General features: G+C 40.9%; 1 protein-coding gene across 1 annotated transcript in view; it reads left to right on the plus strand.

Moving 5' to 3' along the window:
* Nucleotides 1-18759: 18759 nt before the first annotated feature.
* The window catches only part of Mdga2 (MAM domain containing glycosylphosphatidylinositol anchor 2), a 702900-nt gene continuing 702076 nt past the window's right edge, over nucleotides 18760-19583 (plus strand). Inside the window, exon 1 of the mRNA XM_038337153.1 lies at nucleotides 18760-18832. Coding sequence (XP_038193081.1) covers nucleotides 18760-18832 — 73 coding nt within the window. The remainder of the gene's footprint in view (nucleotides 18833-19583) is intronic.

Here is a 19583-nt window from a genome sequence, read left to right on the forward strand (position 1 = left end):
ATCTTACCTGATGCCTGTTTTCTTTTATGAGAGTCTATAAGGTCTTCATCCCCTTGCTGCCTCTTTTCTGGGTTCCAGGATACAAGCCATGTAAGTTGAGGCATACAGCTGCTTGGTTTTTAGTTTTATTTACTTTAAATCCTTCTTTTTTTTTCTTTTTACTGTAAAAGGATGGAATCTATTGTTGGTGGCCAGGTGTTTCTTGAAGGCAGTCAAAGCGATCTGGGGGAGAACCTGTTCTCTAATCCAGTTTGTTACTCTGTATCTTTTTTATTGGGGAGTCGAGAACAGTAATACTTGCAGCTGTTTTTGAAAGATGTATTTTAATTTCTGACATTTGCTGAATTGATGATTTTTTTGCATTTCTTATGATTACTGGTTCCAATATTGCTATTGCTTGTTTGCTTCCAGTGGTCTTTTGAATAAATTCATTTTTCATTCATTATTTACAGTATTCCTTCTAGTATCGTGTGTGTGTGTGTGTGTGTGTGAGAGAGAGAGAGAGAGAGAGAGACAGAGACAGAGACAGAGACAGAGACAGAGAGAGAAGAGGGGATTAGTGATAGAATCTGGGTCTTCATGCAAGTTAGGTACATATTCAACAAAATATTCCTTGTTTCACTTCTTTTTTCTATATTAAACTATTAATAAATAAAATAGGAGACTGGTCAATAGGATGAAAGTAATCTGTATGATTTGAAACAAAAAAATCCCATTTTAAAAGTTGGTAATATCAATTCCATTAGAGTTCTTTCTCTGCTATAATGGAAAAAATATTTTCTCCTTTTCTTGGGTGTCTCCCAATCAAGGAGGAAAGTGTGACAGAATTTTTCAAACACCTAAAGAGGATAAACCCAGGAAAACTACTTAAGGTAACCTGGTCACAATATGAGGAATGGAGCCTCTAGCCATGTACACTCTGTAGCCCTCAGAGGAGGAAGAATAACTTACTCTGAATAATTAAGAAGCTTAAGTGTGCTAAGCAGCATTCAAATAATCTCTTCTTGGTTTACCACAAATGAAGCTTTCAGCATGCAGAACATGCTTCAGAAAAAACAATAACAAAATCAAGTGCAAAAGTAAGATACCTAAACTTATATCAGAATCTGGAAGAGAGGAATTAGCATATCTAAAACTTAAGTAGAAGTCATTTGGAAATTGAGTAGAAAGAAGAAAAAAGGGAAGAACAAATAGTGAGGGGAAAAGGAAAGGGATGAAGGAAGGAAAGAAGGAAAAGGAAGGAGGGAAGGAATAAAGAATGGAGGGATGGAAGGAAGGAAGGAAGGAAGGAAGGAAGGAAGGAAGGAAGGAAGGAAGGAAAAGGAAGAAGGGAAGGAAGAAAAAAGGGAAGGACAGAAAATTAAAAAATCAATGTTTTCTTGTTTTAGTCCTGGACTAAAATCAAGGGTTTTTTTGTTCTGCTTTGTTTAGTTTGAGAATAATAAGAACAATGCATTATATATTCCCTTACTTCAAAAGTCTTCAATAACCAAATGCTAACTAGCCACCTCACCTTGCTTTTCAAGAAAAGTTTGCAGAGGAAGCAAAAGGACATGTACTTTGTAGAAAATACGAAATACAAATGTTGCTGTAACATGATACAATTTAATTGCTTTAGAAACAGTAAAATAGGTTTTATTCAAGTGTGAAGAAAGAGTTCATAAAGTACTGCATGGCTTGCTTGGGTGCAAGAGCTACAGTCCCTAACCTGTGCTACTATACTCGGAAGGGAATCTCAGCATTTTACAAATAGAAGAGGTCAGGAGCTAAGAAACTACTGAAGTCTGTTAATAAAAATCAAACTCTCCCAGACGTAAACTCTCTTTTAATTTTAAAATTATTTAGCATATTTTCTACAAATTTTTGCAACTAAGGTGTATGGAGCCACACTGTGATGAACACATCTCTAAAAATTTATTACCAGATGGAAAATAAAATTACAGTTATTTACTAAACAGGGCTATGACATCTTCAGTGTCAGAGAACAATGTAAAAAGAGACAAAGTGAAATGTAGTCATGAACATAGCCAATGAATTACCCAAGGCTTCAAGAAAAATTACAAATCAGTATCACTAATACACTAGCAATATTCACTTGAATCTTTAGTGGATTAATTGAAAACGCTAAGGGATATAAGCAGCTACTTGCAGTGGATGAAATTTCGGTTAGCCTCAGTCTTGTTTCTTGGCATTAATGAATGAGTGGCAACATTGGCTGCTAGAACAGACATCACTTTTATGCATTCAGATGCACAGAATATGAATATACCAATTGAGAATGATTTTATGTAGTGAAATTACATAAAACTTGTATATCTAACATGAAAGGACATTTTCTAAGTCCTTAAAATATTTGCATAGCAAAAATTCTTCTAAGTCGGGTGTGGGTTTGGGCCGGACAGAAACCTCTGCCAACAAATGGTGCTAATGCAGACAACTACATCCACATAAAACCTGAGAGAGCTTGGGAAGTAATTCTAGACACAAAAGAGTTTCTCCCTCATCTTTGGCACCTTTCTGCCCTGCTGTATAGTTTCACAGAAGAGATGTATTCCCTTAAACAATCTTTTTTTTTTTTTAGTTTTAGTTTTTTCCTCTTTTTATTACTTTATAAATAATACCAATCAAAATTCCCACTTCCTCTCTTCCTCCCACTTCCCTTCTTTCCCCCCCTGCTCCCTCCCCCCACCCCTTTCAGTTTTAAGACAGGGAAATGCACCCTGCCCTGTGGGAAGTCCAAGGCCCTTCCCCCTACATCCAGGCTTAGGAAGGTATACATCCAAAGAGAATAGAATACCAAAAGCCAGTACATGCAGAAGAGACAAATCCCAGTGCCATTATCATTGGGCCCTCAGTCGGCCCCAATTGTCAACCACACTGCGGCCTTTGTAAGAGGCTCTTACACAAAGGACTTAAATGTTGTTTATGAATAGCTGACAACAGGCTTTTGGGTGGTGGCAAGGACCTTGAAACTCCATACAGTTGTGGCAACAAACAGGGCTCAGGCCAGTACCTCCGCTGTGAAGCTAGACTCTCAGAAAGCTAAGAAATGGGGTGGGTCCAGCCATCAAAGCCACGACTTTAATACTAGCCATATCACTTACCAAATTAAAAGACTTATGTGGTCAGAAAAAGAGGAATATACAGTAAAGACAGATAAAGACAAAAATAAAACCCTCTAAATGGTTTACAGTGCATTAAAAAATATATGTAGGCTTGGGAGAGAAAAGGAAAAGGAGAAAATCCTTAAAAAAAAAAGAAAGAAAAAAGAAAGAAAGAAAGAAGGAAGGAAGGAAGGAAGGAAGGAAGGAAAAAAGGAAAGAAAGAAAGAGAGTAGTTAGGTGTGGTGGCACATACCTTTATATCCAGCACTTGAGCGGCAGAGGCAAGAAGATCTCTGTGACTTTAAGGACAACAGCCAGATCTATAGAGTGTGTTCCATGACAGCCAAAGATACACAGAGAAACCCTGTCTCAAAAAACCAAAAATTAAAAATAAAAATAAAAGAAATAGAGTTTAAACCAAAGCCACGTAAAGATGGAAATACACTGAAAATCTGGATACTGTATGTTATTGTGCTGTCTTTGAATTGTTAGATGGTTGAGGAAGGAGCAACAGCTGCTAGAAGACATCTGACTATAAATGCTGCTAGATTAATCCAACATATAGTTTTTGAAAATGCCTTGACTTCAAAATTTAAGTTAAAAGATATGCTACTCTGGAGAAGAGGTTTTGCTTTTATTTTCACAGGAAATGAGAGGCTGTGAATTCACTCTGGGTTAAGAAAAATCAGATTGATCAAAGAAGACCCACTGAAATATCTCCAAGAGAAGTAGATGGCCCAGATGGTACAACATTTCAGAAGACCTCTGTTGGAGTTTCCTCTGAGTTCTATATCAAGAATATCCTCAGAATATTCCAGTCAGGACTTGACCATAATTCTAAATTTTCTTTAGGTTCCCATTAGATTATCAGTGCCCCCAATCAGCAGGAAGTAGCCTAGAAAACTACACCCACATTCCCCAAAATGGATTATGCATATTTGTTTTACTTTAGAGTGTTAGTTACAAGTTGTTATGGATAATAGTCAAGAAGAAAGCTAAACAAGGGCGATTAGATTCAGAGTGTTTGTTTTGGGAAAAAAAGGGAGAAGTACTGTGGAACAATGGTTACACCCTGTAAAGATTTGTCACTTGTATTGGTTTAATAAAACACTGACTGGCCAGTAGCCATCAGGAAGTATAAGTGGGGTGACTACAACAGGAGAATTCCTGGAAGAAGAAAGGCTCATCTGCAGTCATCACCCAGATGCAGAGGAAGGAATATTAGAATGCCTCACTAATAAAAGGAACCAAGCCACATGGCTAACACAGACAAGAATTATGTGATAGTTTAATATGCTAAGATGCAGAAATTAGTTAATAAGAAGTCTGAGCTAATAGACCAACCAGGTTATAATTAATGTAGGTCTCAGTCTGGGCAGGATAGAAACCGCTGTCAACAAAAGTCTACATGGAAAATTTCAACAAAATAACAAAAGTGAAAAAGGCAAATTTTACAACAATTTAGTGTAGCATACTTAATCAGAGAGTTAACCTTGGAAAAATTAAAAGTTTTTTCCATGCCAACTTTAGTTAATCAAAACTTCAAAACAATCATTACTGTATTTATAAAAATTTTTAGAAAACATTTTAAGCATACAATAAAACAAAGATTCCCCAGTCAGTGCATTATTTATCTGTTTGCAGGCAAACACTAAATTCTTCAGTAAATATGTGAAGCTAGGAATAAACTAATTATTCAATCTAACAAGGTATGACTGGAATGCCAAATATATCTCAAGAAATCAGAAAGAAGAAAAATTACAGATGAAAGCCAAACCAAGAAAATTAATTAGGAAGTAAGAAAAGAATAGTTAATGAATTTATTTGAAAACTGGTTGTTTGGAGTACATAAATCTTAAAAGCTCATGTAGCATGTATACTGATGAGTGTGTAAGTATAGGTATGTGTGTATGTGTGCATATGAGCACACACATATGTATACACATAAAAGATAATGAATAAATTTTGAGAATGAGAAAATGCTGTAAACATATATTTGCTTAAGTAAGAGGCTTAATAAATTTTATGTGTGTTATCTATGAAACTATATTTTAGTCACTGTTAGGAAATGCATGAATAGAGTAACAAAGAACATATCCCAGAGCCTGCAAATCTAGAAGTTAAGAAATTATTAAATTCTTTTGAAATTATATGTAATAATTTATTTATTTATGGAGATTATTAAAGCCAAATACTTCCAGATTAACCTAAGGACTACAGTATGAAAATAAATTTGATATAAGTTTTAAACAAGCACAAGACATTTCTGAATAAAATTATGAAGAAATTCTATACATTATGAAATGCCTAGTGGATTACTACAGCCATATTTTCTCCATAGAAATATTAAAATACCTTAATCTAAGTTCTCTCTGCCTCAGGTTTCTCATCTTGAAACTATGATGGGTACTAATTTATTTATAAGGTGGCTCTCAATGTTGAAATATTTTAATGTATATAAATGACTGAGAGAGTTTATCATATAACATCCCAGTGAAAAGCCATCATCCATAAATGGCAATAATCATTAAAATTAACTTATTTTAGTTAGTTAATATCCATCAAGATGTCTTTGAATCAAAATATAATTTTGAGAACACTTTCTCCTCATTTTCACCCAAATATAGAAATTTAAAATTGTGTATGTGAAACTATACTGTTCTTCTTGGAGTTTTGTAAATAAATGATATGTTTTTATATGGCATGGTATCTTATTCATATAATAAACACAAGTTTAGATCTTGGTCCATACCTTTGGCAGAAGCCTCCTACCTATCAGAGGCTATGACAGTTTCCTGAACACCAAGTAAGACTTACCCTTAGAGCACCCATTCCCACCCTTAAGAATCCCAACCACCTTTCCTCTCCTTGTTATCATATCCCTGCACATACCTCTGTCTAAAGCTTCCTAACCCAAAGCCAGGTCAACATCCCAAATCCCAGAGGACCCCTATCTAGATCTATGGTCATCCTTCTGTTGGACCAGAGGCCATCTAGACCAAATTAAGGGTGACCCTCTACTCAACCATGGGCCACTTCATCTCGAAGACCAGAGAGGAAACAGAAGCCTAGGAATAAAATCCACATACAACAAATAGAAGTCCAGAAATTAGCATCTAGACCTAAAATCACTCCTAACCTAGATACCTTGAATGTCAAAGTAAGAACACAATCAACAACATCCAGGGAAATATGTTACCACCAGAGCCTAGCTGTTCCTCTACAGCCAGCCATGAATATTTCAAAATAGTAAACAACATTAAAAACAACTTTTGAAAACAATAAAGGTCCTTAAAGAAGAACAAAACGAAATTGGAGAAAATCATTAAATCCCTCTAAATGTGTCAAGAAACCAAGAAAAAGCAAACAACCAGTTGAAGGAAAGAAATAAATATGCCGGGCGGTGGTGGCGCACGCCTTTAATCCCAGCACTCGGGAGGCAGAGGCAGGCGGATCTCTGAGTTCGAGGCCAGCCTGGTCTACGAGAGCTAGATCCAGGACAGGCTCTAGAAACTACAGGGAAACCCTGTCTCGAAAAACAAAAAAAAAAGGAAAGAAATATGTTCAAAATTTGAAAATTCAAATAAAAGCAATAGAAAAAACACTAGCTGAGGAAAATCTACACATAAAATTTAGAAAAGCAAATAAGAACTAAAGATACAAGTATCACCAACAGAATATAAGAGATGGAAGAATCTTAGGCATTGTAGACACAGATATACTGGTCAAATAAAATAATAAATCTATGAAATTCCTAATGCAAAACTTTCAGGAAATATGGGATACCACAAAAGATCAAAGGTAAGAATCATAGAAGAAATTTCTTGTCTCAAAAGCCCAGAAAATACTCTTAACAAAATCATAGAAAACAAATTTCAAACCTAAGGAAGAACATGCCTATAAAAGTAAAATAAGCTTAGACAACACTAAATTAATTGGACCAAAAAAGAAAATCCCTTCTCTATATAATAATTAAAATACTAAACACCTAGAACACATAAAGACTATTAAAAGCTGCAAGAGAAAATATCAAATAACATATAAAGGCAGACTTTGAAATCTAGAAGTACCTGGACAAATGTGCTGCAGATTATGAGACCAGAGATGCCAGTCCAGACTACTCTACCAGCAAAACTTCCAATCACCCTAAATGGAGAAAGAAAGGTATTAAATAATAAAGTCAAATTTACATAAAATATACCCCAAAATTTAGCCCTACAAATGGTACTAGAAGGAAGATTACAACTCAAGGGGGTTAACTCCACACACGAAAGCACAGGCAATAAATAATCAAAAACCCAAATAACCCATCGAATGAAAACACTAACAAGCATCTTTATCTTTCCCTCTCTTCCTTCTTCCCTCCCTCCCTCCCTCCCTCCCTCCCTCCCTCCCTCCCTCCCTCCCTCCCTCCCTCCCTCCCTCTCTACTTCCCTCCCTCCCTCCTCCCTTCCTCCCTCCTTCCCTCTCTACTTCCCTCCCTCCCTCCATCCCTCCCTTCCTCCCTCCCTTTCTCCATCTCTTTCTCTTCCTTTAACAATAAAAACTACAACAAAATAACAAGAATTAACAACCATTGGTCATTGATATCTTTCAAAATCGATGTACTCAATTCCACAATAAAAGGCCAGGTTAACAGAATGGATGTGAAAACAAGATGTATCCTTCTACATACAAGAAATTCAACCCAACATCAAAGATAGACATTACCTCAGAGTACAAGGTTGAAAAGAGATTTTCCAAACATAGGGTCTCAAGAAGCAAACTGGTGAATCTATTATAATATCTAACAAAATAGCTTCAAATCAAAATTAATCAAAAGATATGGGGAAGGATACTTCATATTTATTAAAATAAAAAATACCAAAATGCTATTTTATTCTCAACATCTATGACTGTGGCAATTTGAAAGAAAATCACCCAGAAAGAAAGTGGTACTATTAGGAGGTGTGATATTTTTGAAGTAGATGTAGTCTAGTAAGAGGAAGTATGTCACTGTGTTAGTGAGCTTTGAGATCTCCTTTGCTCAAGCTAAGCTCAATGTGGTAGACAGTCTACCTCCTGTCACCTGTGCAGTAAGATGTAGAACTCTCAGCTCTTTCACCAGAACCATGGCTGCTTGCATGCCACTATGCTTCCTGCCATGATGATAATGGACTAAACCTCTGAATGTGTAAGCCAGCCTCAATTAAATATTTTCCTTTATAAAGCTGCTCTGGTTATAGTGTCTCTTCACAACAATTGAAACCCTAACAGAAAATGCACCTAATACAAGGACAGTCACATTTGTTAAATATAGGTTATTATTACTTCTATGGGGAAGCTAGCAAAGGCAATGTCATAGAAGTAAATAGTAAATTACTGATTATCAGGGATGGAAAAATGTTTTAAGGTGAGATGTTGAGAAGACGGATAATGAATGAGTACAGGGTTACAACTGCATAAGTAGCAAGATTTCTAATGTTCTGTAGCATAATGGGATAACTGGTTGACATCTGATGGCATATTATAACACAAGGGAATGACAAATAGTTGAGGTGATGAATAAGTCAATTATATACATTTATAATACACATATTAATGTATTAAAATATTATACTATACTATATTCATGAGCATGTAAATTAGTTTATATCGTTCAAATTAAGATAATTTTTGAGAAAAATGCATCTGGTGAGGATTTTTGCTTTGTGATGAAAAATATAGTGTCTGTAAACCTGCTACTTCATATGCAGTAAGTTTATTATTGTACTTGGGTATAAAAATGCAAAGGTTTCTCTTCTTGTCAACTAGGAGCAAGAAAACAGAGAAGAGGAATTGGGAGATTGTGGACTCTTCTGGGCCACTTATAACCAGTAGGGTCCTCATAGGTCACAACTGGCACCCCTTCTTCTGTGTTTATTTGAACATAACAGGACTCTTCACTCCCATGCAGAGACAGTTTTATTTCTTTTAAGGTTTGTTTACTTATTTTTGTGTGTATGGATGTGTTGCCTGCCTAAAGAACTCTGAATGTGCATAAGTGCTCAAAGTCATAAGATCAAAGATCCTGGGACTGGAGTTACAAATAACTGTGAGCCACCTCATGGGTGCTGGAAGTAGAACCAGGGTTCTCTAGGAGAGCAGTCAGCAGTCTTAAACTCCGAGTACTTCACCGAAGTTTTAACATGGATTAGGAGTCTTGACTTTAGTTGTCCTGCTTCTTTGTAGCTTATTTAGATAGTTATTATTTTAATGGTTTATTAAACTTTCTTCATTTGGGATCTCATATTATACTGCAGTGAGTAACATAAGTTAAAGATGTGTAAGCGCCTACGCTATACACTATTTGATTTGCTCGGACTATGAAAGGCAGACTCTTTATAATATAATATATATAATATATTATGTTATATAATATTTTATATATATTATATATATTATATTATAATATATAATTATTAATATATTAATATATAATGTAATATAATATAATGACACAGATGAAATGCTCCCTGAAGAATTGCATTCTCTGGATGCCTTGGACAGTGGACCAGTAACTGTTTCATTGTGAGTGTGTGTAAGGCTCTGCGTGTGCTTTGCCAGGGATGTTGCAACATATGATCTAAATCTAGGTGGCTTAAAGCAATGCAACTTTATTTTCTTACAATCATGGAGGCCCAACCATTGAAATCAAGACATCTGAGAACCATGAGGAGTCCGGTTGAAGAGAGGGAGGGGAGATTATATGAGCAAAAGGGTCAAGACCAAGATGGGGAATACCACAAAGCCTGCTTACCAGAGCTAGTGGGAGCTCACTGACTCCAGACTCACAGCTGGGGAACCTGCATAGTACCGAACTAGACAATCTGAATGTGGTGACACTTTTGGGGCTTGAGCAGTCTATGGAACCATTGGGAGTGGGACCAGGGCATATCCCTAGTGCATTTTGGCTTTTTGTAGCCCATTTCCTACAAAGGGATCCCTTGCTTAGCCTTGATACTGGGGATGGACTTGCTCCTACCTCAACTTGATATGCCAGACTTTGTTGACTCCCCATGGGAGGCCTTACCTTTTCTGAGGAATGGGAGTTGGGTGGAGGGGGTGGAGATGGGGGTGTGTGGGAGGAGGTGAGGGAGGGATAACTGTGATTGGTATCTAAAACGGAAAAACAACTTTTGAATAAATAGTTGAGAGAGAGAGAGAGAGAGAGAGAGAGAGAGAGAGAGAGAGAGAGAGAGAGAGAGAGAGGTGAGTGGCTGGGTCTTAAAATTGCAAAAAGAAAAAAGGAAAGAAGAAAAAATATGAGACATATGGTCAATACCATGTCACAAAAGAATCTTACTTGCTACAGTGATATACATATTAGTTGTAAATTATAAGAATTATAAAAACAAAATAGACAAAGTAGGCTATAGAGCAAATGTGTTCACCGTCTTTCTTTTCTCTCTGAAGATGCTGGGAGTCCTTTCTGTTTTTTGACTGAAAGATTTGTCGCTTCCGTCTTTACCTCTGTTGGTGAATGATTTTCTTCTCTGTGTCTATACTTGTCTTTTAGTTCCCTTGTGTTTTCCTTGCTGATCACTGAACCTGAAACGCTGTGAATACTAGGTAAATAAGCGCCAACTACCCTACACCCCTACTCATCCCTGCCCTCTTCACCAAGAGACATCTGCGATTCTAGAATAAGTACACACTACCTTAGTTTGATCTCATCCTAACTAATCTTCCTCTGCTACAAATTTATTTCCCAAATAACATCAAACTCTGAGGTTCTGTGAGGGACCCGAATTTTGGGGGATGCCATCTAGCCAAAATCTTCTTGTCCTCTGCCACACTTTTCTTCCCATGTTTTTTTTTTTTTTTTTTTTTTTCCTTCTTGTTCATCAAGACACATTGGGTGACATGTTTGTTAGTCTTTGTTATCTTAGTCTCCTAATTTCTTCCTGGAGGTTTATCCCCCACCCCTGAAGGTGGCAACTTTCATGGTTTTTCATGGGACACACTCTTCACCAAGTCGTGCACTTCTTTTGATCAGCTCCTGTATCGCCAAGACAATGCCTCCCTTTTGTAGGCTACCCTATATGAATAGTTCATCATATTCCTACTTGCAAGTATATTTATAAAGGATTAGGATACTTATCATAGTTAATATTTTGGAAAATGTTTCTCTATTCAATCTATATTTGAGTTACTTCTGATTCCCTATAACACTTGTTACTCTAAGGCTTTTTGGTTATTAAAGTTAAGCATCCCTTCAGAGAAAGGGCAGAAACGAGGGGGGAAGCAATCACACACACACACACACACACACACACACACACACACACACACGAGGGTGGGGGGAACTCCCAGACTCAACATTTAAATGACTTAGCTCTCTGTCCGAAGATTCAAACAATAGTGTCTCTATAAACTAGAGAGTGGAGGAAAAGGGAGCTTGAATGGGAGAATTACAGTGAAAGGAGCAAGAAAGGGAGAAGATGTCTATGAGAGGGAACAGAGAGTGGGGAGGAGACGTGTTCTTTATATTTCAAGAATTTCAGGTGCAGGAAGTTCCCTTGAATCATGCATTATCTCTGATACAAATGCCCCCCAAACTGCGCATGTGTTGCACTTCAGTGACTGAAGGGCTGGAGAAGCCTAAGGCTGAGAGTGGAGGGCATTGTGTACTTCTGATTCCATGGTAGTAGGTGAAGATGTGGGCTTCAGCTAGAGCAGATAAGTGGCAAATGCTCCGAGTTCAAGAAGAGACAGTCCTGGGTGAGGGTGCAGGAGGACAGTTTTCCCCGGGACCATCCAACATAGAAAACCCAGCAATTAGGTTTGAGCCAATACACCTGTGAGCCCTTGAGCTTGCTCTTTACACCTTACCACCATAGATTGAGGCGAATAGGCTTTAGCAAGATAAATAAACTGAGGGAGAATGTGAAAAGTTATATTTCTCTGAGTATATGCCGTGATAGCAAATCAAACCCATCACCTGTTTAGGAGTTAAATTTCCTTACCTTTATTTTCTATCACCTAAACATCTATCTGTACATGGTTTCAAATCTCATGAAAAATTTTTGTTAAACTCTATTTAAGTCCTTTATGCCCAATCTGTGGGTGAATCAAATCACTTATTCATCAGAAATAGTGGATTTATTTAGATTTTCAACAGAATTTCCGATATTATTTGGATGTTGGTTTTTAATCTGCCTTTAATCTGGTTTATTGATGGCCCTAACATCTTAGCTTTTTTTTTCAAACTAATGTGTTTTTTAAGCTAGTAAGTCAAGCACAGTGATATGCAGAAACTTCTCTTTATTAATATTTAAGCTGTGGAGTTCTCCAAGGATACAATAGGAAAAAGAACACTTGAAAAAAAATAAACCTGAAGCAGAATTGTACTCTCAGTTTTTCAAGTTTTCAGGAGATCTTTAGATAGTCCTAAGTACTGCCCTACCAAAACCTTTCAGATAAAGTGCAAGGAAATCTGTAGGATTCGATGTGAACGGACAGAAGTGGGGCAGCCGAGCCTTAACTAAAACAAGGAATGTAATGCTTAACCCTAATAGTTATGCAACTGGAGATTAGAAGATGTCATATATGCAAGATGAAAATCACTTGCAATTAACCCACACATGAAAGCTCTGACGTAACAAATATTATCAGAACAATATCAAAATTAATTACTTCAATGCCCCTTGCCAGATTCTGAGTATGATACCACATAGATGCTATTTTATTTTAAAATCTGAACATGTTCTACCTCCTTCCATTTTACATGACAAAGATGTTAGGGTCCCACTGTATAATTCAGGCCCAGGGTATGCGTGTAACAACACTGAGTCCTTCTCTTATTTGCTTCATTCTCTTGCCCTGCACAGTACATTTATTTATTATTATGACTCTTATTATTCTGATACTATTTCATGTACTCTCAATTCAGAATACAGAGGAAACAGAATTAGAATTTATCTAGGACAGGCTACTATAACTGCCAAACCAATAACATCTAGGGGTAGGCTTCTAATCATGGGTTCAAGATTATATTGTATTTAACAGAAATCTAGAGTAGGGCACAAAATCCTGGATATCTAGAACCAAGGACTAGAATGCTTGGCTTTCAAAATATATAGCATATAAGACAGTAATACTCTTTGCCAAATGAGTGAAAGCTCTCCAAATTATGCTACTGCTTTTAAGACGAAAACAGAATGTGAAGAGCTTCAAAATTCTTGATTTTGTTAGCTGGCCTGACACCTCTCAGCGGCAGCCACAGTGAATATGGAGGCACTAGCTCCACCATCTGCATCCTGCCAGACCACCAGTATCTGCATAGATCTCTTTCCCAGGCACCTAGCTGACTCAGGATTTGCTTTCTCCAGGGATTTTTGTTTGGTGTTTGGTTCCTTACTCACTCCCTTTAGATTGTTTTAGTTCCGTTCATTTCGGGGGAATTCAACTTAAGTCCTTTATTTCCAGTATTAGCACTTGCCATTCTCATTCTCTTTGTTCACACTAAAGTCTTGTTCAGGGTCAATTCTCTTTCCTCAAACCAGCCATTATCTCATATCTAACCCTGTTAGGAAGATCTCATTGCTAAAGTATCAATACTGGCCGCCTGTGTTTGGGACCCGCAAGGTCATTGCCAGTTCAGTGTTGTACTTCTTGTCTTTATTAGTCATCTGAGATCATCAGTTGCATGTGATGTTGCTCAGACTTTTAAGATTGGCATCTATTACTAAACAAAAAGAAAGAAAGAAAGCCGAATGAACAGGAATTTGGTAAAAGAAAAATTTTATTGGTGTAAAAGATTTTGTTAATTAGAAAGTTAGTTCCGGCATGCGGGTTTTATCCAACTTTATTGAAATCTGAGCTATCTTTAAAAAGACTGGCCTTTTGACCAAGGGATAGGTGGGTCTCAGGTGTATAACTGAGCTACTGAACGATTGAGCTTGCCAAATTTTTGGAAATACTGGAAGTGAACTTAAATGACTAAGGTAGGGGTTCAGATATACAGTTAATTAGGTTAGCTAATAGCCATGCCAAGCTGTGTGGGGTGAGAAATCTGTGACTCGGAGCATTAGAGCCAACACAGTTAAGTTTGGATTTTGTCTGTGAGTAAAATTCCCAAAATATTTCATGTAGATCAATAATGATGCTTCTCATCCCTGTTTCCTTTTTTATAATCTGGCTAAGGGAGCATTGTAGATTGGAGTTTGTGTGATATAACTGTCTGCCAGAGGAACAAGAAGTAGGATAAATATAGTATACAAGATCTAGTATTTGTATTATGATAAGGAACTAGATTGGAAAAATTAAGACAGATTTGTCATTGATGTTCTGCATTTTCCATTCTCAGTCCTATTTCTAGAATTAGTATTTCATTTTTGGCTTCTTTACTGTACAGTCCAGGCTGGACTTGAACTCACTGTCATCCTTCCTCATACTCCTGAGTACTTGGGATTGCAGGTATATACACCAGGTCTGTCTTTCCTATCTAATACTTGTCCCACTGTCTAGAGTGGTTCCCATGAGCCCTTCATTGACATTGTCTCACTCACACTATTTAGGTTGAAACATTATGCTCATATTAGAGAATAGAAATGGAAGCACTAAATATTAAATGAATACTTAATGTTAATGAAACTGTAGTTAACAAACATGCAACAGTTGACTAACCTAATTCAAGCTGTCAGGGAATAACCACTAAGTATTTTATGACGCGCCATCACACTCAATAGTGGCCACAATTGTACAGGATACTGCTGAGTGGGTCAGGCTAACAGTGTCATGAAGGAAGTGTTAAATTCCATATAACAGATATATTCCATACATAAATAAAAAACAAACTGGTGATCTAAGAAGTGACTCACACTACTTCTGCAGGAAGTTCCTCTAAATGGGCTACGGCACAGTGTCGTGTCATGTTGTGGATTCGGTAACACGTTCTCCGGCTGTTGTCTCTGGCATAGTACCTTCTATCTGCTAGGACATCTCCTGCCTGCCTTTCAGGCTCAGCTCAGGCTCACCACCTGGAGGCCTGAAGTAGCCAGTGCTAAGGTGTGACAACAGCATCAAGCCTGCTTGGTCAGTGCAGCCTGAAAAAAAATGCTGAATTTCAAGAAGAAAATAATAACTTAATTAAATAAGCTGACCAATTCTGTCTGTACGCTATCTATATGTTTTTTTTTATAGGAAAGCAAAAGCATACATTAAGACTAGTGTAGTTTTTCATCTTATGTTTGTACAATACAATACAACACATCATTGCATGCAAAATTGTCCCTATCTGGGTTCTAAGACTTTTTGGAACACACTTGCAGTGACAATGCATGTATCGGCCAGCACATCCTGCCCCTCAAGAACCGAGTGAGGGGACGAGTCATGTCTGCTGGTCCTTTATCTGTTATTTGCCACAGTGTCTTTCACAGTGTAACTCTACCTTACCGTTTCCCAAATTTTCAATTCAACTATTCAAATAAATAGAAAAGGATCAGGTTAGCCACATTTTTATTCCCAACTCCAAAACATTCACTGAGAAACTGTCGAGGGCTTTATGGTAATTTTTAAAACCCATGCAGGGCTAAACATTCTATAGAAATAAACTTCCTGTGTCCACGGTGTGGAGTGTTAACAGCCAACCACATCAGAACCACACACAGTTTTCTGGGTTTCTTTACCACAGCGACACACTGACTGAGCAGGATGACACACTGAGTCTATGATTGCACAGCGAAGGGTTAAATATGAGTATAAATACGGATGTGAAGTACAGGATTAGAAGAGTACATAGAACTGCATGTAAGACGTATCCTGAGCTTGCATGTAAGAGGAAGGCACTCCCACGAAACAGCTGTGCTGCTGCAGTGTATAGGAACGAGATACTTCCAATAGGACAGAATCATAAGACGCCCCTCCACCCCGAGATGACCAGTAAGTAAACTTCAGTTATTTCCTTTCAGAAATACCGCACATTGAATTTTGCTTCTCAAGTGAGTTTCACTCCATCTAGTGAAAGCGGTCTCTCTTACATGAAGGGTTCTCAACCCTGGGAGCCATCCTCAGGAACCCTCTGAAATTCATGGTTCTTCATTCCTTGTAAAGCGAGAGAGATAGCGCTAGCTCACACTCTACAAAAATCGTATTCACAATTCACCAAGGGAGAGAAGGGTGGTGGAAATACTGAGGGCTATTCATTTCTAGTGCTTGGGAGTCCTCCCCCTCCCATTCCTCAGCAGAACTACCGCATGAATAGAAGGACCTCGCAGTGGCACTGTGTTATACCAGTTTATCATGGAGAACGTTAAATGAATACTCTGTACTCGAGATTTTCCTGACAGTAACTTTTCCACATGTGTAAATGCACATATTTAACCATTTCACTCACTTCCCTACCATGTTTGAGCTAAGGAGATTGTAGATATTAAACACTAATTTGAGTAAGAAACATACCAAAGCAACTCAGATGATCTCAGATATTCCCCCATTACATTTTGGTGAATTAGTTCTACACTTGTTCTAGTGTAAATTAAAGATGCTTGGACTTTCTCATCATTTTGTAATAGGGAAATTTTTAAGCACCTCAGAGCTGGATCCATTTCATAGGCAGAACCCTCAAAAAAGAAGGGCTTTTCCAGACATTTAACTTTAGGGGGCAACTAAAAAAACCCGACCCTCTCTGAACTCCTGGTGTTCTTTCCTCCCCCGCGGACTTCCTCTGATATGGTGACCATATTTCCACTAAAATATGACAGAGAGCGAGAAGCATGATGCGGCTTCCAATGCCTTGGCCTGTTCTGCCCTCTAGGCAAGCAGAGTGGATCCTGGAAGACCTTGGATGGTAGGAAGGGATTAAGGTGTCCTGTAATTACCACAGGTCTAAGGACATAGACGGCCCTTCCCTTCCCTTCCGCGTGCAAACGGCAGTGGCGGCATCGGAAATGAATTACCAGCCCTCGCCCCCATGGAGCTAGGGAGAACCAGGGAGGGCCTCAGCAGGGTAGAAGAGTGACTGGGTGCTGCTGCCCCTCGGAGCCCCTCCGCGCTGTCCACGCTGATGAGCTTCAGGGCTGACCCCGAGCGAGCAGAGCCAAGGAGGTGCCCGGGAAGCAGAGGGGGCTCAGAGGAAGGCAGCCGAGCCGCGCACTCGGCTTTGACGTCGCCGGGTTGCGGCTAGCAGCCTCGCGCTCTCAGCACGTAGCGCACAACGTGACCACACACAGCCTTCCTCCCTGGCAGCCGGGCCGCCTGCGCTCGGCGTCGGCCGCTTCTCCATCCTCCTCCTCCTCCCTCCTCTCGCCTCCGCGGAGCGCAACCCCCCAGCGCCAATCCAGGGATCCCGGGCAAGCATAGGGCCCGGGGCGCTCCACCGCCCAGCTCGGGCATCTCTGCCGCAACTGCGGCCCGCGAAGCAGCCACGCATCCGGGGTGCCCTCAGCGGGCGGCCGTTCCTCCGTTCTGCTCTGGATGCCAACACTCCGGTAGCCAGGGTGGGGAAGCCCTTCTGCGGCTCCGCGGTCTAAACTCCCGCCAGTCCCGACCGCCCCCACCCCCTCCACCTGGCGGGGGCGGCGCGGAAACGAAGAGGACGCGCGGTACGGGTGGGCACGCGTGGACGGTGTGCGGATCTGCTCTTCGTTCGGCGTCTTTCCTCTCCTACAAGTGGCGGTGCTCGGACTCTGTTCTTAGCTCCGGGGATCAGTGCTGCAGGCAGGAGCACCCTTTTCGCTGGCGGGGCGCTCAAGGCTGTTGGGGAGAGCCGTGGCAGTGGCAGCAGCGGCTGAGGCTGGTGCCTGGCGAGCTCCAGACGGGCACTCCGCTCCCGCCTGGACCCTTTCGCCCTCCTCTCTCCTCCTCCTCTCCCTCCTCCCCATCCCCCGTTTCCCACTCCTCCTCTTCCTCCTCCTCCTCTTCCTCTCCCCGCTCGGCGATGCGAGTCTCTGTCGTGTAACAGGATTGGCGTTGCAATGGCAACTGATGGAATGGGGGAAGGCAAGACAGCAGGGCTGGGGGCTCCGGACTGCGGGCGGGCGAGCCGCTGCCGCCGCTTGACGCTCCTCTGGGGACCTTCGCGAGTTACTTTGTAAAGGCGAACCCGGGCGAGGGAGCCCCGCTTCGTGGCCGGGTCAGAGGCCACTTCCTGCTCCCCGGCTGTCCAGCGTGGTTTGCATCTCGCGGCGCCCCCGGGGCCCCTGCCTGCGCCTGCCGCTTGCCCGCGCCGGGAGCCCGGAGCCTCTTCCCCGAAGAAGACTTGTCCTCACAGCTCTGCTTCCCATCACCGCCCCCTGCTCCTCCCCGGCGTCTGCGATTTTCCCAGGCGCCCGGTGTGAGTGCGGCTTGCGTGTGAGTGAGTGTATGGGGTATTGTGTAGTGGGAGTGTGTTCGCGCGTGTGCTTGTGTGTGTGTGCGTGTGTGTGAGTGTGTGCTTGTGGTGTGTGTGTGTGTGTGTGTATGTGTGTGTGTGTGTGTGTGTGTGTGCATGAGTGTGGGGTGTGTGTGGCTCCAGCGCTCTGCTCGCGGCCGCCGCCAGGGAAGGACAGACGGACAGAGCTTCCTTCCATCGGGAGCAGTTCCTGAGCACCTCATCTCGGCCCGGGCACAAGTGGAGCGCGCCTGACTGGACGCTGGCCTCCGGAAGGTTCCACTGCGTCCCCCTTGGGCTGGATATGTTTATGTTCACGTGAAGATGGATTTAGTGTACGGTCTCGTGTGGCTGCTGACAGTCCTTCTGGAGGGGATATCTGGCCAAGGAGTGTACGGTGAGTGGAATCGCTACGCTATCGTGACCTTGTGATTCCTAGGCAAGATAGGCTGCTGAGCTAAGATGCACGACTCGCGCCTTTCCGGGGGCCCCTCCTGGCGTGGCATTTGATTTACACTTCATCACGTTATTGGGAGCTGGAAGGAGGCAGCGAGCGCGCTGCGGATTGGGCTGTGAGCGGCTCCCCAGGCTCCTCGACTGGGGTTCTGAGTTGGGTCGGGCCAACAGCTTCGCACTCGCGGGAACTAGTGGCTTTGCACTTGATTTATCCCCGCGGGGGAACACAGGCTCTTGCAGTCTTGGAATTAATAATGGTTTAGCTGCTTGCAAGCCGCGGAGTCACTGCCGCGGTTACCCCTAAATGGAACCTTGGAATGTGACCCCCTTGAGTCCCTTTCACATTCCCATCCCTTAATTCCTGGGAAGTCCCTCTCCCTGCAGGTGCTTTCTTCCTTTCCACGTTTTTACCCTTTAGAAAAAAAAAAAGAACTCTTTTACCCTTTTCTGTGAATGTCTACAGGACTTGCTTTTCTGGCTCAGGAAATGGGTGACAGTTGAGTTGTATTCTGCACCAGCCGTGGCCATGAGCACTGATTTGGGGAGGGGAAATAGCAGGCAAGAGTCTCAGTGCCAGACACAATTAAGGGACATGTTTGTGTGAATGGATGAGCAAATGCATGAATGAACCTAAGATGAAGTCCGCGCGTCTCTGCTATGGGGCAGGACACCACTCTCTACAACCAGAACAA

The sequence above is a fragment of the Arvicola amphibius genome, chromosome 7 (assembly GCF_903992535.2).
Source record: "Arvicola amphibius chromosome 7, mArvAmp1.2, whole genome shotgun sequence".
In the NCBI taxonomy this organism is placed as follows: domain Eukaryota; kingdom Metazoa; phylum Chordata; class Mammalia; order Rodentia; family Cricetidae; genus Arvicola; species Arvicola amphibius.